Here is a 20814-nt window from a genome sequence, read left to right on the forward strand (position 1 = left end):
ATAGTGGGCGGGGCTTTGTGTGACATTGACCTGTGAATGCAGATATGATGGCTGGATTGCGGTTACATTACACTGAGATCCAATCACAAAGTGTCCTCGACTACTCTGCATCAGGACACACGGATCGGATAACATTCCGATCACAAACGCGTTTACACTAGTCTTTTCGAAGCGTTTGTGGACAACATCCAGATACAGGTCGCATGTTAATGCCAAGCGTAAATGCAGCCTTTGTTTCACACTGCACACAATTGGAACCGCAATGCGGGGTTAACCCTCTCAAAAGTGTTGCTAACCCTGCTTCGGAGCAAGGTTTCATAACCCTGGGTTAATTTCAGGGATTACAAGTGTGAAACGATCCTTCACCTAGGGTTAAAAGCAGGTTTTAGAACGAAGATAACTCGGGGTGAAGCGCAGTGTGTAAAGCCCTTCTTTAGAATTCAAAGTGTTTAATTAGCCATTTTGACATTGTTCCTGTTGACACCACAACTATGCAAATATAAACGTTAACCCAGGGTTTATGAATGTACAATGTAAAGCGTCAGATTATGAATACCCAGGGTTATCTTTCAACTCCTGGTTAAGTATAAACAGTGTGAAACAGATAACCAGGAATCCTTTGACCTGGGGTTTGGAATAACTTGGGTTTTATTATTTCAAGTGTGAAAATCCCTATAGTTACTAAAGTTGTTATTTTTTAAATGCAGTTACAGTAAAATACTAAGCAAAATGTATAGCACACAATTTCTGACAGCATAACTAAATCTTGAAAAAGACCAACACTACTGTAAAAACTTTATTTGGTGGTTATGGAAATCAATGTGTAATACAAATTTAAGAAATGTGAGCCAAACACACCATTGGTTGTTGTGAGTTCTAAAAATTCCATCTAAAAAAAGTTTAAGAGGTGTGACGAATGTGAAAGCAGAACAAAAGACCAAGACACCTCAGCTATCAACCACACGCAGGCTAAACTACAGGTAATGATATCATACTTTTCTTTAAACAAATATACTAATGTTTTAAAATACTAATATGTATTTCTTTGTGTTTATTTGTGTTAATTTATCTGCTGTTTGTATTAAACAGAAATGCTGCACCTGTGCCTGATCCTCTCTGCAGTTTGTGCTATAGGCACAACTAAACGTGAGTAACAGTCTGATCTTCTTCATGCTATATTATAATACACAACAAACATATGAAGACAATTAAATGTGTCCTTAAGTTCTGATTTCATAAGTAAGATTTCACATAAATTATTGAAATGTAAAGTAAATTGTTTTATAAATCAGTACTTTGCATACTGCACTGTTTTAACTATTAAATGTAATTGCAATGAACCTGCTAACTTCATGTAAAGTCTCTCATTCATCTGTTGATTTATTTTGTGGATCTCATACAGCTGTTGTTCATTATTTCAGCCTTACCTGATACTTTCTCTTACTCGGTTGGTGTTGGGGGCGGCGGCGGCACCGAATTCTCCACGGCACATGAGGGTCTAATCACAGGACTCCGAATCTGGGAATATCCCGGCAACTATATTACCGGGTATGTTTGCTTAAGCAGAACCGATGGTCTGTATATTATTTATAATATAACCACTACTGTATGTTAACCATGTTCTAGATGAAACATGTTTGGTTCGGTTATTTTCTCTTTACTTTTTATCATCAAACAAGTTCATCATTCTTTGATCTGTTTCAGGATCCAGATGAAATATGACGGTAACTGGACAGATCTGATTGGTTCAGGTTATGGCAATCAACAGGAGATGGTGATCTATGATAAAGAATTCATCAGTCAGATCTCGGGAAAGCACAGCAATTATATCTATGAGCTGATTTTTGTCACTAATACGGGGAGATATTTTAAAGTGGGATCGCCTGTTGGAAACTCATTCAACTTTTATCCAACCGTGAAAGGAAGTCAACTGCGTTTTCTCAGTGGTCGAAACGATGGATGGGCCATCACTTCCATTGGGGCTCATTGGGCCATAGTGAAATAGAGCTGAGAAATATAAACATTAAATCAAATAAAACAAACATAATTGTTTGACAAAATATTTTTCCATCTCTTAATTTTCTGTAAATGTTTTTTTTTTTCAGATTGATTAGCAGCAGATGTTTTGCATTGAAAATAGTTCACTTATCTCCACAGAAATGTGTTTTGATTCTTTATACTAATTAGTTATATGTCTATGGTCGTTGATTCTTTTTGTTAATTTCAGGTATCATCATCAATCTAATAAAATATGCATTAAAAGTCATTTTAGATGTCTTGTCTTTATTAGCTACTAAAAGTCTATTGGCCAGTCTTTATGGATAAAAGACACATTTATGAAAAAAACATATTACAGAGCTCTGTGATGTGTTATTAAAAGTAGCACCAAATCAGTGCTATACTAAACATGTAAAAAGTGAAAGTTGGATCTACTTAATTCAATTGGTAATAACTAAAAATGTAAGCTTTACAAACTTAAATTTTTCACTTTTTCAAAATTCAATTACCAATTGAAGTTATTTTTTAAGTTTATCACACTTTCACTTTTTACAGTGTATATAGATTGTGCCAATGCCCGGTGACTTGAGAAAATGTACAGGCCATAAATATTTATAAACTAAACATATTTAAGTAACACTATGCAATGTGCATTATCCTTTGTTAGGTACGTTAACCTGAACTGACAATAAATAATACTTCAACAGGATTTATTCATCTTATTCTTAGTACATGTTAATTAAGGCAAGTTTATTTGTATAGCACATTTCATACACAAAGTGCTAATTAATTTAATTAACATTAACCTAAACATTTTCAACTTAAAACATTAGGCTAGTTGATCAACTAAACATTAACAAAGATTAATAAACGCTATATAAATATATAGTTCATTGTAAATGCATGCTTACTATATTCATATATTTTACCGTCAGACATTTTTATACACTCTATTTCACCTCATGTTCCTCGTGTGTCTTTATTCACATACAAAGCAGTCTATTATCGCAATTGAACTGGCAAGCACTGTTGTGAGTTCGTAATGTGCATCATGTTTCTATTTTGGTGGTGTTCGCTTTTCTGCGTACTTGATATTCTTTATGTAATGAGTTTGTATTTGTCTATAATGATCATTGGGTAACAAGTTGATCAAGAAATGGTACCAAACCAGAACATTGCCCATGACATTAATTTGTGGTTTTATGATTAATGTGTGCAGTGTTTTTATGGTTAAAGGCATTTCTTCTTATATATTTAATATTAAGGTTACATTTAATAATTGTATAGATTCATTTTTGGTGGATGCATGCACTTTTTGTAGCCTTAGCACTATCCAGTGCCATTATGAAGCTCAGAAGATCCAGGATATTATTAAATATACTGTAACTCTGACTGTGTTCAGCTTACAGATGAAAGTCATATACACCTACTGTAGGATGACTTATGGTATAGTAAAATATTGGCAAATTTTCATTTTTGGGTGAACTATTCCTTTAATCTGACACATTATTGTGAAACATTTTAAATTAGTGCAAAACCATGCACATGAGATAGGCTTATCATTAGCCTGTAATGGTCTTAAGGAGAGTTCATATAAATGCAAGAATAGTTTCTCATGATAGTTGACCATGATTTTGACACCCCTTTATTTTATGGCTTCTATTGCTTATGTTGCATAACTTGTTTTTGTTTTGTCACCCCTGCATCCAAGTTGAGAATGATTTACAGTTTTTTGTGTTTGCAACTACAGCTACAATGCACATCATACAGTACACCACAGTCTATGTGCACTTCTCCAAAAAATCATACATGAGATAAAAATAGGTTGATAAAGCTAGTCTAGCTTGTTACAGAAAATGGAATGACCATAATGAGGAAATATTACTGCACATTAACTGTTCCAGTAATTTCTCATCATTGTTTTCTTCCTGCAGGTATTATTGTTCTTTGGTACTAAATTTTTTTATTTGTTCTGTTGCTATTTTTGCAGATGATTGATCTCTCTTTGTTCACCAAGCTATTTAACCTTAAGCTTGTCACGATTTAAATGATGTATTATAATGTTGTTTTCATGTAACACATTCACATGCATGCAAAACAGCAAAACTAAAAGCGGTAACACTTTACAATAAGGTTCATTAGTTATCATTAGTTAACATGAACAAACCATGAGCAATACATTTGTTACAGTATTTATTAATCTTGTTAATTATAGTTAATAGAAATAAAGCTTTTAATTGTTTGTTCATGTTAGTTCACAGTGCAATAACTAAAGTTAACAAGATTTAAATAAAGGATTAGTAATTGTTGAAATTAACCTGAACAAAGATTAATAAATGTTGTATAAGTGCAGTTCATTATTAGTTATAATGTTACCCCTAAAAGCTAACTAAGCTAAACTAAAAACCCTAACAACATTTCTTAATAAAACTTATTGTAAGATAAATGTGGCACTGGATGATTACAATCAATGCTATTTACACGTTTTGAAAACATACCACTGTATATAAATGGCACAATGTCCTACATTGTGACAGATAGCTTGTAAAAAAATTTATAACATGACAAATATATTGCACGACAACATAAATCCAATTAAAAAAAGTATTTACATGTCACTTCATATTTTTATATTGGTCTGAATCTACTCACATAAGATAAGCTTCACTTTCTGAACAGGTTTGTTACTGGATTTGTTATTGTTGTGAAGTATCAAAATAACTGTACTTCTATATTAAAATTGTTTTATTTTCATAATGTTAAACAGCAATATAGCTAAGAGCAGCCGTTTTTTTATGTTTAGAAGTGTAAACTTCGAGGATATTCCGTATTGATCTGGTTTTATTTATTACATTGGCTTCATTTGGTACATGTACACTCAGTGATTCTTTTTTACTTCTTACAGAGTACCAAGGCTTTTACACACGTGACATGAAAATGGGAATTTGTGAAACACTGAGCAGTTGCTGATCCATGTCAAGATTAATTTCCAGTGAGCAGGTTGTGCTGGAAATATTGTGAGACTTTATGCCTTTAATTTGTAGAATGTTTTAGGTGTTTAATGTTTAAACTGTTATGAGGCATTGTTTAGAGTGTTTAAAGTAGTTTCATAAGCTCTTACTTAGTGTCAGAATGTTAAATTCAAGTGAAATTGTGATTAACGTTGGGTGAGGAACCCTCCCCACTTTTATATGTTTTTGGAGATAGGCCTATTTGTAAAATGTTTTACATGTTTAACGTTTGAATTGTTAGGTGGCGGTTCCATGAGCTTTGAGTACTAAAATCTATGTGAAGCTTTACTGAACACTTGGGCGTTTTCCCGTACAGGGTCTAGATCAATCTAGAGGATTAGGCCTTAGTTATATTAGGACATTTAGGTAGTTTTTACAAACAAACCTTATAAAAAACATTACTGGTGTGCATCTTGAGACAAAACAAGGGCATTGATATTGATTAAGATATGTCGGTGAAAGATGATTTTAAAATAAGACAGCTTAAACATGCTTTTTAGTCTGGAACTAGGATAAGCCCTGTCCAGGAAATCGTCCCTTGGTATGGTACACTCAGTTACTTACATTTTATTTACATTTTCACAAAATATTTGTGACTGTTTTGTATGAAACTTTTTATTAAAAATAATTATTCTAATGTCTACTGTGCAATTGTATGCGGACCATTTCTGTATGTTTACAATTTTAAGGTATTACTAATAAATAAAAATGAATAAAATGTTACAAAATAGTTTGAGTGTTTCTTTTTCTATTAGGACAACGGGGAATAAACAATTCAGCATGGTTCCTTACCAATATAATTTTAGCAATATACATTTTAGTTTGGGTAAATTAAAATAAGAATGCTACCACAATTTAAAAAAGTTAAATGGGCAAAAAACATGGTTTCTTATTTTCAATTGGCTCAACCTGTTATTTCCCATTGAGCTAATGTTTAAAGATCGTTGCCACAATTGATAAAATTCAATTCACCGAAAATCTATTGGCCCAAATGAAAATTGTCAATGTTACCAGTCACTAGAAAATTTTGAGTTAGGGAGGCAAATTTTTTTTACAGTGTATGCATGTATTATAGTATTATGTAGTATTTTCATCAGGTGACTCTATTTTATATTGCATGCTTTTTTACATACATAAATACCAGATGTGAAAACCATTGCAATCAATAAGCTGAGACATTGTATTAAATCATATTAAATGCGAGTTGAAGAGAAAATATTTGTCTAAGCTTTCTTATCACTGAAACCTTATTGTGAGTTCCTTAACTTTCTTTCTGAGGTGTGTCATAAGAGTCTGAATCACACAAGCACTTCAACCAATAGAAACCATCTGACTATATGCAAGAATGTATAAATACAGGTAAGTTTAGAGAGCAGACAATCTCCTCCAACCACATCAAGTGTATAACTGCAGGTAATTACATTTCTATAGCAACATAAACAAGTGTTTGTCATCTTTATATGTGGAGCAATAAGTATTTGTCAATTATTTATCATTCATCATATAACAGATAACATTTTTGCATCAAGTTTTGTGTGATGCAGTAGCTTATGTACAATATTTGTTTTATTCAAAGTGATTCTGAGACAAATAGACAATACACTGAGCAGACACACAATCTATGTTGTTGCTTTTAGATTCCTTGTGTGTGCGCAAGACAGCAATTGAATTCAAAATGCTGCATGTGATTCTGGTCCTCGCTGGAGTTTGTACAGTGGGCATTGCTATGCGTGAGTATTACTGGCACATATTATACAACATGCAAAACCATTCAGCAGAAATGGCAGATAATAAGAAATACATTTTAGCATGTAAAAAGAATCTCACAATTTTTTTTAACAAACAGGTAAATAAATGCATTCACAATATTTTTACTAGAAATCCGAAATAGATTTTGATAAAAGACAACCTAGATTTTTAAATGATAAATAACTGTAATTGAAGTACTTTAAAAATGCATTCATTATTAATAATTTGCTGTTCATAAAAAGTGACCTGTGACTTTATAAAAGAAGTTTAAGCAGAACCTGACAGTCAGTGTAACTTTGTGTTATCGCTCCTTTTCTTTCAGCTTTACCAGATTTTTACTCCTACTCACCTGAAGCGGGTGATGGCAGTGGAGTGATGTACTCTTCTGCACATGAAGGTCGTATCACTGGAATCAGAGTCTGGGAGTACTCTAATGCATACCCCAGTGGGTAAGTTAACCTATGCACCGCTGGTTTACTGGTTTAAATAATATATTATAAAAGCTCTGGTTGATTTACGTAGTAGTCCATAAGCTTTATGACAAATGCATTCTTTGGCGTAAAATGATGACTTTTTATAAATAAATTATGATCTTTTTAGGATCCAGCTGCAATATAATGGCAACTGGACAGACATGATTTCTGTAAATTATGGCATTCCAATGGAGATGACACTATCTGACAATGAATACATCATGGAGGTTTCTGGAAAGTATTACTCAGGTTACGTCTTTGAGATCATGTTTGTCACTAGCCGTGGGAGATCATTTAAAGTGGGGCAACCTTCTGGCACCTCGTTTCACTTCTTCCCAACCCATGATGGAAGTGAACTACGTTTTATAAGTGGGCGACAAAATGGATGGGGCATCACCTCCATCGGAGCTCACTGGGCTGTTTACAACACTGACAGCAGTGTAACACCTTAAGTTCAGCCTGTGGTTTTTGTTCATGTTTTTGCATTATTAGTTTCTTTCCCAACATGATTGTTGTTACTTAGTCAATGGCTATGTTTTGTTCACTTTAACCTATGATAGGTACGTCGGGTCTTTTCAAATAAACTTTGTCATCAGCTTGAATAAACATGAATCCCATTATTTATTTGTCTTGCTTGTTTTATACTTATTATATATCTGAATAGCCAACTGTTATGCACAACAATGTGGAATATCAAGCACTGTAAAAATAAATACAGCATGAAATTAAAACATCTTGGTTTGCAAGTCCATTCAAGTTTTGACTTGTTATAAGTTGAGTTAACTTATAAACACAAGTTGAAACTGTTTAACTTAATTTGTTTAGTTAAAGTAACATACAAATATATGTTGATCATTTTTACAGTGGTAAACAGAAAAAAACAATCAGAGTACAGTGAATGTTGTATCTAATGAAAAATCAAATGACAGTGTTTGATGATCAAATGAACATGAAAGCAAATATCAGTCACAGCAAAATGTGGAGTAGTTTTCCTAATTTAAATAAACATTATAATAAGCATAGCCTATTTGAAATAAGGTATAATGCTTTCATTTTTAAACAAACAATACTGAAAGTAAAAACTACACCTCAAATGCAAACAACGGTTTTGAATTCTAAAGCTGAGAAGCCAGACTTGAAAACAAAGACACAATGTTTGGCAAATAAAACATATTTTGATTAGCTGTAGAGTATAAATACGGTACAGGTTCACATTGGCAGTATCCTCTGGTCTGATCGATATCAACCATAGCAGACTATAGGTAATCTACAGGTGATAACAAAATTTATTTATTTGTTCAGTTAAATGTCACAAAATGAACCTTTGTTAAATTTGTGCTAACGATGTTTACATACAGTACACATTTGAAAGAAATGAAATGAAGACTTAACAACATGATGTTATTTGTAATTTGTTCCTGTAGCTCCTGTAGTATGTAGGACTGTGGCCAAAACTGGTACTGCAATCACAAAACTTGTGGCTAAAACTGGTACTGCAATCACCCAACTGGTGGCCAATACACAACATGACAATATAAACATCAGTTGAGGGCTGCAAATCCACTTTTTAAATGACAATATCTTGGCTGGACTGCTGTTGTCAGTGATATAAGTATTTGAAATGAAAATGATTTCTTAATGTCTAGTGACATATCAGGACCATTTTATGATTAATTGACATGAATTTCTTACATACTGTTCCTTTAACAGCACAAAGGTCATTGGTTTGATTAACAGAGCACAGCTACTTATAAAAATGTATTTCTTGAATGCACTATAGTGGCTTTAGACAAATGCATAAATGCAAATGAGTTGCTTTTAAACAATTGTAGTGAGCCGGAGTTCAACAGCTCAACACAAACACTATAAATTTACACAGATTAACTATATCTATAGCTCGTTTTGCCCCCTCCTTGGTTTTTGTTTCCCTGTTTAATTTAAATAAAGTCTGCTTGTGTCCATTTAAGCCTGCCCTTGGGTTCTGTCTCCTAGTAAATCATGACAAATTTACTATTAATATTTCATTTAAAGCGTTCTATACTGCTGATAATGGGAACTGATGCTGGTTAAATTTAGCCTAACCCCATTCTAGGTGGACAAATCAGTTAAATCACTTAGAAAAAAAGTGGAATTAAAAAACCTATATGCATCACTAAAAACAAATTAAGTGTTAACTACACTAAACTTAAATAATGTCATGTCACATGCATGTTTCCCATAAGGGAATATTTTTAGTTTTTTGCAGACATGCCAAATGTTAATATGAGTTCCACAACATTCCATCTGAGGTGTGTCATATAAAACACGAAAGCACTTAAACCAAAAAGAAGAGGTCTGACTGACAGGAGAGTATAAATACAGGTAGATCAACACACACATCAGCAAGCAGACAGGCTCAACAACAGGTATAGAATAAAGCATCACATTTATATTACCAAATACTGTACTTTGATCTCTTTCTCTATTGCAATGTCTTTGATTCTGCCTTTAAATTTGTGTCTTTTTAATAAGATTTTTTTCTTATGGGTGTGCAAATAAATGGATGATACTCTCTAATGCTTGAAAATTAAATTCCTGTTAGACAAATATTATTTATTTCAGTACTTTTCATTCATGCAAAGCAACTTGCAGAGAAAGTCCTCTTGATCAAAACACAGCAGGGTATCTTATTTACGGACAAAAGATATTACTGATTTATTTATTTATTTATTTATGTTTTAACGTGACTGGCATAAGTTGATTAACCACCTCATCAATCATGTCCCTTGTTTAGATTCTCGGGAGTTTAGGAGTGCACTGGACAGCAATTCAGTCAAAAATGCTAAATCTTATTTTAGTTCTCGCTGGAGTTTGTGCAGTGGGCATGGCAATGCGTAAGTATCTCTTAACTTATTCTCAAATATTTGAGAAAAATTAAAAGAAATATTATTTAATAATGTGCGTGCATGTAAGAGAGGAACGTACCCTTTTTGTACTTTGAGCACCTGCCCTCCAAAGGTCTCTGCACAGCCCTGCAGTTAAAATGTGATTATGTACACAAAAAAGTGTAATATATAATCATACATAAAATACCGCTGCTATCGAGAGATATTGACCAATTTGTTGCCCAGACAGACTTATGATCTTTTCCTATTTCAGCATTACCTGATTTTTACTCTTACTCACCTGCTGTTGGGGATGGAACTGGAGTTTCATTTTCCACTGCCCATGAAGAACGCATTACAGGCATTCGAATCTGGGAGTATCCAAACGCTTACATTACTGGGTAAACTGACTCATGCTCATGACTCAAATGACACTGCAAAAAATCAGTAACGCTTATAATAGTTTACTAAGAAATTAAAAGAAGCTAGATATTATTGAATAGTACTGTAACACTTTACAACAGGGTTGTATTTGTTAACATTACTTTGGCTATACCACAGGGCTGTTGAATGCTTCATTCTGATTGGGTTGACAAACGCTCTAAGGGTGTGCATTATCTTTCAGTAAACGCACACCTATTAAGTAAATGATAATAAACTATATTGATAATTGTTATCTAATGCTTACTGTAAAGTATTATCACATTTTTTTTTTTAAAGTGCTATAATGTGTTGATACCATAGATCCAATTAATTGTAAAAGTTATTTCATAATAAAATAATAATAACACATCTATCCAGATCTAATATGTTTCTCTGTGCAGGATTCAGCTAAAATATGGCAACGACTGGACAGACGTGGTTGGTGGGACCTATGTCAATCTAATGGAGTGGACGCTAAATGACAATGAATTCATCATTCAGGTCTCTGGAAAGCATGACTATGGTTATATCTATCAGCTTATGTTCGTCACTAATACAGGGCGCATATTTAAAATTGGGCAGCCTTCAGGCACCTCGTTTAACTTCTACCCCGCTCATGATGGAGCTGAGCTGCGTTTCCTAAGTGGTCGACAGAATGGCAATGGCATCACCTCCATTGGTGCTCATTGGGCTATGTATTACCCCAGTCAAACAACCACTACTGGCACCACTACTGCAGTTCCATCTTAAAATTACTCAGTGTGCTGTACCTTTGCTTTAACTGCAAACTAAGCAAACAGCTACAGACACTTCTTGTCCTGACTACACATTTATTTCTTTTAACAACAGTATATAGCAAAACAGTTTGTTGTGTTTATTTTAGCACATGGCATGATGTATGTGTTTTATATAATCTCATGATTTTTTTAAATCTAAAACTTATACAAACAATATTTTAAAGTAAACTAGAACTAAGGTAAATGAGATATTAAAAGAATATATAAAGTACAGTAAAATGGTTTTTGATTTTTACTGGATGTGATGAAAATGTTTATGTTCACAGTGATTTTGAATAAACGTGTTTACCTAATGCATATTGTAAAGGTACATTTATAGTGCGGTACCCATATTTACACACATTAATTCTTAGTTCTTCATATAAGTCACACATATATGAAGAAAAATGCATGTGAAAGTCTGGATATGCAGTAGGCCTTTAAATTGTGCATGACAAAAGTAAAAGAAAAATGTCTTCATAATTTACATTAATTCCCTACAACAGGTATATCTGGAAATTTGACTCCTACAACACTTAACAGATCATCCTGTGTTTTATATTAAAGTACATAATTTACTATTAACTAGATTCTTTTTAGCATGCGTAATATTGATTGTTTATTAGTAGGCTACTAATAAAGCACACATTAATGCATCATTATGTATTTTCTACAACTAATGGACTAAGAGTTTCACCAAATAAATTATTTAATTAAACTCCAAATATGAGCTTTTTTAAAGGATACTTAATGACAGCTTAATAATGACCATTTCACAGCCCAGATGATCATTCAATGATCATGGATTGAATGGTTAAGTGTTAAATATTTGAAAAAGTAGTGTATTCAGCACGCTGTGATTTGGTGTATTAATGTATTTCTCTAATTGCTTGATTGATTTGAAGTTTAAAGAAAAAACAATATGATTTCAAATATGGTTTATTTAAAAAATTAATTTATAAAATCAATACATAAATACAGAAGCATTTCAAACACATACAAAGCAATAATTTCTTTTCATTACAAGAACAATGCTACAATCACTGCAAGATTCTGTGAAATATGGGCTTACATGACATGCATATTTATAATCCTTTTATCAGATAAACAATAATTAACAAGATATATCTTCACTTTTTGATTTCCACGATTTGAGAATCACAACTGTATTTCCTGCATAACACAACATAGTCAAGGAAGCAAATATCTGCAAAAGAAAGCAACACAATGAGTTATTACGCAATTATATCAAACAAATGTATTCATTTCATCAAATCAATCAGTGAAAGACATTAACCTCATTCACGACACCTTCATACTTGAGCATAAAGAAAATCTGTTATATTCTTATAAATCAATCACGAGATCAAGGGCATTTAAATATAATGTGGACACCAGGTAACCTATGTTAATTAAATTAAATTGATCTTCATTTCATTTCACTTCTATGAAAATGCACAAAACATTTGGAAGTCATTTACACTCAATGTTTGCAATTTAAAGGACAAAACAAGTGTCATTTAGACTCAATCCAGCAAACTTAATGGTACAAGCCCAACAGTCAATATGCAAGTAATATGCAACTAGTTGGTTGAAAGTGAGAAAACTTGTAGGGTGAAAAAGAAACATAAATCTGAAGCAGTTTGAGATTATTGTCTGGAACAATGTGTCTCATACAAATAAAGCAAAACGTGTGCTGCTTAAAGGTTTACAGTGTAGATTTTTAGCGGCATCTAGTGGTGAGATTGTGAATTGCAACCAGCAGCTCAATGCACAGCTCACTTCTCCCTTTCAAAGCACATAGAAAAGCTAAGGTAGCCGCCACAGAACAAAAATGTCATTTTCGGAGATAACGTAGAGACAAAACGTGTACTATAGAACAGTTTGTCTGTTTAGGGCTACTAAAACATGACGACGCGAAATGGCGACTTCCATGTAAGGAAACCCGTTGTGTAGGCTATGTAGATAAAAAAGGGCTAATTTTAATTTAAACAATACAATTCATTATGTAAGGTCTTTATACACCACTGATAATATAGTTATGTATATTATATTGCATTTCTGTTGAGAGATTCTTTTAAAAGTTACACAATACACCTTTAATTTATCAAGAAATTTGCACCTCTTACCGTCGATGCCACCCAGCTGATAAAATAGTAGCGCCCCCTATTGGCCGAATTCAAAGATAGAGCGCTAATCACAGCTGCTGTCAGGTACAATACAGAGGCACTGGCGTTAAAACACACTCCCTAAAAATAAAAAATAAAGATCAAATTTAATATAGGCCTGTCTGGAGAAAAAAAATTCTCTCATAATTATTCACCCTCATGCCATTCCAGATATATATAACTTCATTTCTTCAGTTGATCATAAACAAATAATATATTAAAATGCTTCATGGGGCTCAGCATGATTGGTTCTTGTAATGAAACATTCATATGACAACTAATCTCAAGAAACGCAAAAATTAATGACATTTGATGAGCCACTATATAACTTACTATATAATATTAGTCTTAATAATTATGAAATAAAATAAAAGAATAAAAATGTATTATTTGGCTTTTTAACTCCCATTGGACTCACTGTAATAATGAGTGTATGTGCATTTTTGGGGCTTTACCATCTTGACCCCATTTAAAATGAAAGCCTACAGTCCAACTGCAGAAATTAGCTTATATATTTACATCTGGGCTGGTATGAAGGTGAATAAATTGTGTGAGAATTTTAAAAATGTTATTTAACGCTTTGTTTTTCATTCTCACCAGCATTTTCCATGGGACCAGATGTATCCTGGTTTGGCTTATGGTCAGGTAGAGAAGGAAGAGAATGATGGTTAAGACCCAGTAGAAAACTGACACAAACATCACCCACCCCAACGCCGGAGCATTAACGTAGTCTGTCCCACCGATCAGAGTCCACACCAGTAGCCCAAACACCTGAGGTTAAAAATAAAATCATAGACAGTCCAAAACTAAAAGAGGATTTACAATGAAACTGGTCGAAAAGGAAAATAATGGCTATCACATAGCATCAAATGCTGATACTGTAGCAAGTCATATTTTTAGGTTGTGCAAAAACACAATTTAATGTAATAAAACATATGATGTCATTTGTCTCTAAACTGCAAAACAGACACCACACCTACAGTACAGTATTTAACACCATATTCTCCAGAGCATTCCCTCCTTTCCTGTTTAATAGCAGAAAGAATGTGTCACCGTGTGCTTGATTTTACAGGAAAAGTGATTTTGCATCAAGAAGACAAAGTTGGCTATAGATCACAGCAGGAAATGAAATCCTTGGATTTGACTCAGAGCGTGTGGTGGAAGGAAGAAGAACAATACAAGCCGAAAGGAAGAGTTTGTTTCCCAACTATTTTGTTTGGTTCTCTTCCTTTCTTCCCCTTTACGTATCTGTATCATAACAAAAGTTCATTTTGTTCTTCATATCCAACCTATATGATAGCAAGCCAAAAATAGCTATGAGGTGTTTAATGCCAATAAGACATTTCATCCTAAACCAAACCAGTTTCACTTTTCCTACAGTATGTTGTTAACAAATGATGCAGCATGGAATGGCTATAATAATGATCACCTAAATAAAAATACTTTTTATAAATAAGAAAACATATTTTGATAGCAAGTTGTATTATTGTGCATGCGTTTGTTTCCTAATATCACTACTATAAGTAATTGTACTGTAAATAACAATACTGCACAAACACGAATACTTACGATTTCTCCCACCATAAACACAGCAGAAGCCGAGCGAATAAAGTTTCCATTATAAGAAAAAGTGGAGTTTGACAGACCCAGACTCTCTATACTGGAGCTGTTATTCGTCCCGTCACTACGTCTGATACCGGACTCGAGCTCCATTCTAACGGAACCACTCAAACTCCCTCAGAGAAACAAAAAATCATCCCTGGATCACTAAAGGAAATGAATGATACTATGACGAAGGCTCGATTCATAATATTCATGAGTCTCCGCTGTTTTCTAGGAAACGTTAACGTGGGCTATTCAATATTCACGAGCTTTTGTCGTGAACTTTTATTTTATTTTATCTTATTTTATTCACTTTCCAATACGTTAGGCTATGTATTTATTCAACTAACCGTTATACCACATTTTGATGATGATTGTGTTATTTATTGATTATAATGTGACTGGCAATAAAAAAAATAAACAGGCTATTCATACACACTATTTCGACGGTTTTTAATGCAGAATAAGACAAAATAAGTACAAACACGAACAGAAATATCACTCACATTTCATTATATAATACAAAAACATTGAGAAATAAAACGATGGTAAAATAAACAAGTTTCCTTTTACGTAAAGAAATATAACAAAAATAATATTTAAATAAAATTTCAAAAACATAAAGCAACAGAAACTAATTGGTAACTGACATTAGACAGGTATTTATTATTATTGTCAATCACATAAGTATAGTAATCACTCACAAAATATGGTATAACAAATTGTAAAAAATTAATAATAATAAAAAATGTAATAAATAAATGTTGCCATAGTATGAAAACACTTCCAGAAAAAATGACGTATGACCTGACGTCACATGATCACATGAGTCTCTTTTGTACTTCTAGAACAATGTACACGCAAAATGAGCTGGATCTTGCCTGAAATTATTTCCATATGTCACAAGATGGCAGCAAATCTACACCAGTGATTTCTCAAACTTCACCACTAGCTCTTTATTTCATTGCACCGATTTAATGGCATCTGATTTTTTTGGTAAGTGCTTTAATGTCCAGTATTTGTAAAGAAAATTCTATACAAAACATTTCAATACAAACAATAATATAAAAAAATGAATTTAAATAAGAAACTATTAAACTGTGTTATATCGTCATTTTCATGCTGTTTAATCCAATAACTAGTGGAATAATTAAATTGTTTAAATTATATATGGCACATTTTGTATCTTTTTATGGACTACCGTTATCTCCTTGCACTATTGTAATGTAATTATAATTTAAAATGGGAGCAAACAAACAAGCAAGCAGGCACACAAATATGTATTTACAGGTGCAGGGTGATTATATTATATACAGTACAGCATACATTATAATCACCCTACACTTTGAGGTTGGTAGACCCTCGCCTTTCTGTCAGTGCTACATCAGAGCATTGCTTTCACTTTGTTGATCTGATTTTTTATTTATGACTAAACAAACCTGGAAATGCCATAAAAGCTTTTGGCCAGCTGTGCTGCCAATACAGTCTGCTACAGTCAATATCATTGATGGGCATCATAAACTATTAAATTAAAAGATTCAAGCTAATAAGTCTGAGTAGAAATTAATGTGTTAACAATACAGAACAGACCACATACAGTATAATTATGGTCATTACAAACATGTGTAGATACTATTAGATTCACAGTTAGATTAGAGTAACAAAACGTTTATCCACCTCAAAAGACATTTATTTAACACCCTGTATGCCGCCTGTTTGTCTCAGTAACCCTTGTTTATTAGTTGTTGTTCACAGTGGTTGCCATGTAGTCCATTGTAAAGGTTATGCTTTCAATAAAATGCACAGTTCCTGAGAATGTAATTAAGTCATCTCAGAAGGAGGCGTGCTGTGAGACCCAGGCTGGGATAATACTTCATTGGCAGCAAGTTAAAGACATGAACAATATTTAACAGTTCAATCAAAATTTAAATTAAGGTCCTGTCATTTAATGTTGAATTTAAAATTAAAATGAAGGTCCTAACATGTTGAAAATGAGCAGATAAGGCTACATATAAATTATTCACAATACAACAATATAATTAAAATATTAATTTATTATTATGCTTATTAAATGTGAGAATTAGGAGAATTAAATATGAGACTTTATTTTATTATCAGTCTTACATTGAGACCTTGAGCCTATTGCTGTTTGTTTCATGCAGCAGAGTCTGAGTCACAAGGTCAAAAGTTCAATGTCACATAAGTTTGCTTTGTATTTTAATTGTACCTAATGGCAAAGTCAGGGATGTGCTAAATCACAGCTGTAAAGATTATTAATTGACCCTTATTATGTTGCTTGGGTCATTATCGGGTATTAAATATTTTCCCTTGTAATTTAGAGAAAAGGCATCATTAGGATTTTTATGTTTTGATATGTATAGAATATATAAAATTATAATGTACATAAATAAGGCACAAACACTTTTTATTCATATTCACTCAAATTTAAACATTTTGTTGAAACAAAATAATATTTTATTGTGGAAAAAATGTAAATAAAGACAATATGAGGTCTGATTCTTTCATTCTTTAGCTTTGTGTATCAATGTTTCATGCTCATATATATATATATATGCAGAGTTTGCTTGCTAGGATTATAAGAATAGCAGAGTAAATCGTACTGTAATGTGTCTTTAAATCAACAGCTCTGTCTCAGAGCTATTTATTTTCTAAAAGTTGTTGTTATATTCTTGCAAAGTCAGTACTAAAACTGTATTAATTTCTGTATTAAAAAGATCTATGGATAAGATTATGATCTTAAGCTTTGTAAAAGATGATTTGTTTTCAGATATTTCCCTGCATAAATTCACCTCTGAGGAAGTTACCAGAACTGAAAATAATCTCACCTATTACGACACCCAATTGGCTCCTGTATGAAAATTATTTAAAAGGATCCTATAAAAAAGTATGAGGTTCTTTATGCTATCTCTATAGTATAAATAATCTACATAGATATCTAATTTCATAAAAAAACTTTATATCTTCATTTATGAAAATACACTAAATACACAAAGAAAATTCAAGTGATGACATATCAGACGCATGTTGAAACATAAACTTTATTGCTAAAACAATCAGATATTCTTTGTGATGGTATTTCAACATCCATTTACTTTTCATCACAGATTTATCCCTTAATGATAAGAACACAGAGAAACAATATCATTAACATCACTTTTAGTGCCTTTTATCAGCAGATGAATGATAAAACATTGCCAGTTAATCAAAAAGTCTTTTGAAAATTTTGAAAGTCTTGAGCATTTAAATGTGAAACTGCTTAGAATAAACATAATAATCCGTTGGTGTGGATACTAATATAGTTATCATAATGTTAACATTGTCGTTGTGGTCTAAAGTGTGCATGTCCTTTATTTATGTAGTCCTATAAGTATCTTCAAGTTCTAAGGTTTTTTCAAATACGCAAAATACACAATATTAAAAAAATACAGAAATATAAATAACAGTTGTGATGACATATCAGACCCTTGTCTAAGCATAAACATTATGCTTAGTTACTAAAACAACTAGACAGTCTTTTGTGATGGTGTTTGAACAAATGAACTCCCCGTCTATTCAACATCCATTCACTTTTTATCACAGATATATCCCTTAATACCAATTCAAAGAGGCTGTGCTGTTGCTATTGAGCCATTGTTTCCACCGGGTCAAGAAAGGTCAAAGGTTAAAAGAGGACTGTGATAGTTGTGACACTGTTGCTGTTACAAGCATTACAATACAAACCAACTGCAACTTTACCTGCAGTTTTGGAAATTCAAACTTTAGAAGAACTTCAAACTTTTAAAAAAGTCCCTCATGGAGTTTTAGTAGGGTAAAAGTGTCCCTCTGACGCTTATTCTCAAACCTAATGACGACCCCTGAGAATGGTCACATCCAAGATTGTGTCCTACAGGTAGATGAAATCCGAACTCTCCTTTGCACTTTTCAATCTTGGAAATGCTTATCGCGCCACCATAAAATCCTTGAAGCGAAATTGAAAAAGAAATTAAACTGGCAGAATGATCTTTTTATTTTTTCTTAACTCATGAATGAAGGGTCGTTCATAGTCTCTGGAGCAAGAAGGAAGTGTGTTTGAAGAAAAAGGGGGATGGTGAGCCGGCATTAAGACATTCTCATCCCTGATGAACCTCTCCGCTGCCTTTTATTTTCTCTTCTCCTCACCCGAGCTCCAGCGTCCCGGTAAGCCGCTTGGAGAATCATTGAGAGGGTGAACGAGGAGCCAACACCGAGGGGATTAATTATTTCGATGTCTAGGACCGGTCTAGATTTACCAAACCACTCAGAGACACAAGCAAATCCTCTCACCTTTCTATGAGAACAACATACATGCAAACATTTCAATTCAATGTCCAAAGAGGAGCAGAGGATCATGGGAACAAACATTGAGTGTGTGAGTCAGGGCGAGACACCGTGGTCAGTTTATATCTGCTTAGCCTTGAAACTGGAGGAGAAAATCAATGCTACTGTTTGAATGAAGAACACAGGAGTACAAAGAAATCTATTCTGACCACAAACTGACCCCTGATGTCAAATAAATACAGGTGATCTAGTTCAATTAAAGTGAGTTTGCTCTCAAACACAAGAGTATATGGCTAACATGACCTGCCTAACTCTCATATGTTAGCAAACACGTTACGCTTAACTCAAGTCAAATTTATTTATATATACCGTAGAGTTTCTTTCACAATGTTGCATTGTTTTAAAGTGGCTTTACATGAAAGAAAAAGAAAGTTACCAAATATACAATATATGGAGAAAAATGGTAATATTGCACATTTTATTGTCCTCATAAATAGATTATAATCTAGTAAAACAGTGTTGGGTGGTTTCTCGGACAGGGCTTATCCTACTCCCAGACTAAAATGCATGTTTAAGCCGCCTTAATTTAAAAACATCTTCCACTGACATATCTTAACACACATCAGTGCCATTGTTTTGTCCCAAAATGCACACCAGTAGTGTTTTTTGTGAGGTTTGTTTGTTAAAACTTCTTAAATGTCCTAATATAACTAGGGCCTAGTCCTGAATTAATCTAAACCCTGTCCGGGAAACTGCCCCTGAATGTTTTTCACTATGGGACATTCAGTCAGTTGATATGAAAATAATAGATGTGTTTTTAAACTAGATGTGGCTTTTCATTTTACATGGAAATGACCCTTAAAAAATATAAAAAAATACAATTATATTAGAGCAGGACTTTGTCATTACATAACGAAATTTGCAATAATACCATGAACAGCAGCATGTTGTTTATGGTAAAAAAACACAGCTTTTTAACTTAAACATTCTGACATTAAGTAAAAAATTTAATTTAAATGTTTAAATATTTAAAAGTTTTGAAATTAATTTGTAAACGTTTTTTTCACATTAAATTTTTCCCTTCAACTGAAAAAAGTTTTTTCTTTTTTTTCATATTTTTTAGTCAAGCAGCTTTCACTTTTTACAGCGTGTAGCAACATCATTAAGTGCACCAAACAACAACACTAAGCAAGCCAACAGGGTGGCAGCAACAAAAGAGCAAAACTCAGATACCACATTAGGGGCTTCTTTGGTTGAATAAAATATAGTAATGAGTTACAATTACACTTTGGATTAAAAATGTTGGGTCTGATTTCAAGGAGAATGTCAAGTAGCCACTGTGCATGGTTGTCTTCGGAAGTGCTTTATTACATTTTTAGGAACTTTTCCGCATTTTAAGATAGGCCATTCACACTATGGGCTTTTACGGACAG

The 20814-nt window shown here is 33.0% G+C and overlaps 4 protein-coding genes across 5 annotated transcripts; 3 read left to right on the forward strand and 1 right to left on the reverse strand.

Annotated features, from left to right (window-relative positions):
* The first annotated feature begins 939 nt into the window (after nt 1-939).
* On the forward strand, nt 940-2221 carry LOC135751881 (zymogen granule membrane protein 16-like). Its single transcript, XM_065270180.1, has 4 exons — nt 940-980; nt 1090-1146; nt 1422-1548; nt 1705-2221. The coding sequence occupies exons 2-4, from the start codon at nt 1092-1094 to the stop codon at nt 2003-2005; spliced, it is 483 nt and encodes a 160-aa protein (XP_065126252.1). The 5' UTR covers nt 940-980; nt 1090-1091; the 3' UTR covers nt 2006-2221.
* A 4173-nt stretch (nt 2222-6394) lies between these two features.
* Nucleotides 6395-7832, forward strand: LOC135751882 (zymogen granule membrane protein 16-like). Its single transcript, XM_065270181.1, has 4 exons — nt 6395-6422; nt 6647-6739; nt 7081-7207; nt 7359-7832. Exons 2-4 carry the CDS (start codon nt 6685-6687, stop codon nt 7681-7683), a joined length of 507 nt encoding a protein of 168 aa, XP_065126253.1. The 5' UTR covers nt 6395-6422; nt 6647-6684; the 3' UTR covers nt 7684-7832.
* Nucleotides 7833-10008: 2176 nt separating this feature from the next.
* On the forward strand, nt 10009-11401 carry LOC135751805 (zymogen granule membrane protein 16-like). Its single transcript, XM_065270060.1, has 3 exons — nt 10009-10104; nt 10370-10496; nt 10920-11401. Exons 1-3 carry the CDS (start codon nt 10050-10052, stop codon nt 11266-11268), a joined length of 531 nt encoding a protein of 176 aa, XP_065126132.1. The 5' UTR covers nt 10009-10049; the 3' UTR covers nt 11269-11401.
* An 816-nt stretch (nt 11402-12217) lies between these two features.
* cmtm8b (CKLF-like MARVEL transmembrane domain containing 8b) lies at nt 12218-15234 on the reverse strand. 2 transcript variants are annotated; one of them, XM_065246484.2, is made up of 4 exons: nt 15032-15234; nt 14060-14233; nt 13424-13543; nt 12218-12501 (listed from the first exon to the last, which is right to left on the reverse strand). In XM_065246484.2, exons 1-4 carry the CDS (start codon nt 15173-15175, stop codon nt 12409-12411), a joined length of 531 nt encoding a protein of 176 aa, XP_065102556.1. In that variant the 5' UTR covers nt 15176-15234; the 3' UTR covers nt 12218-12408. The 2 variants fall into 2 exon arrangements, with proteins under 2 accessions (XP_065102556.1, XP_065102557.1); XM_065246485.2 differs by having other exon boundaries at nt 13417-13543.
* Between the last annotated feature and the right edge of the window lie 5580 nt (nt 15235-20814).

This window comes from Paramisgurnus dabryanus, chromosome 13, assembly GCF_030506205.2.
Source record: "Paramisgurnus dabryanus chromosome 13, PD_genome_1.1, whole genome shotgun sequence".
In the NCBI taxonomy this organism is placed as follows: domain Eukaryota; kingdom Metazoa; phylum Chordata; class Actinopteri; order Cypriniformes; family Cobitidae; genus Paramisgurnus; species Paramisgurnus dabryanus.

Bases quoted from the DNA above. Each gene is read 5' to 3' on its own strand.
- LOC135751882 (XM_065270181.1), top strand. From the start codon at position 6,685: ATGCTGCATGTGATTCTGGTCCTCGCTGGAGTTTGTACAGTGGGCATT. The intron at 6,740-7,080 runs GTGAGTATTACT...CTTTTCTTTCAG, and splicing joins TACAGTGGGCATTGCTATGC to CTTTACCAGATTTTTACTCC. The intron at 7,208-7,358 runs GTAAGTTAACCT...TGATCTTTTTAG, and splicing joins TCTAATGCATACCCCAGTGG to GATCCAGCTGCAATATAATG.
- LOC135751805 (XM_065270060.1), top strand. From the start codon at position 10,050: ATGCTAAATCTTATTTTAGTTCTCGCTGGAGTTTGTGCAGTGGGCATG. The intron at 10,105-10,369 runs GTAAGTATCTCT...TTCCTATTTCAG, and splicing joins TGCAGTGGGCATGGCAATGC to CATTACCTGATTTTTACTCT. The intron at 10,497-10,919 runs GTAAACTGACTC...TTCTCTGTGCAG, and splicing joins CCAAACGCTTACATTACTGG to GATTCAGCTAAAATATGGCA.
- LOC135751881 (XM_065270180.1), top strand. From the start codon at position 1,092: ATGCTGCACCTGTGCCTGATCCTCTCTGCAGTTTGTGCTATAGGCACA. The intron at 1,147-1,421 runs GTGAGTAACAGT...TCATTATTTCAG, and splicing joins TGCTATAGGCACAACTAAAC to CCTTACCTGATACTTTCTCT. The intron at 1,549-1,704 runs GTATGTTTGCTT...GATCTGTTTCAG, and splicing joins CCCGGCAACTATATTACCGG to GATCCAGATGAAATATGACG.
- cmtm8b (XM_065246484.2), bottom strand. From the start codon at position 15,175: ATGGAGCTCGAGTCCGGTATCAGACGTAGTGACGGGACGAATAACAGC. The intron at 14,234-15,031 runs GTAAGTATTCGT...TTTTAACCTCAG, and splicing joins TGTTTATGGTGGGAGAAATC to GTGTTTGGGCTACTGGTGTG. The intron at 13,544-14,059 runs GTGAGAATGAAA...TTTTATTTTTAG, and splicing joins TGGTCCCATGGAAAATGCTG to GGAGTGTGTTTTAACGCCAG.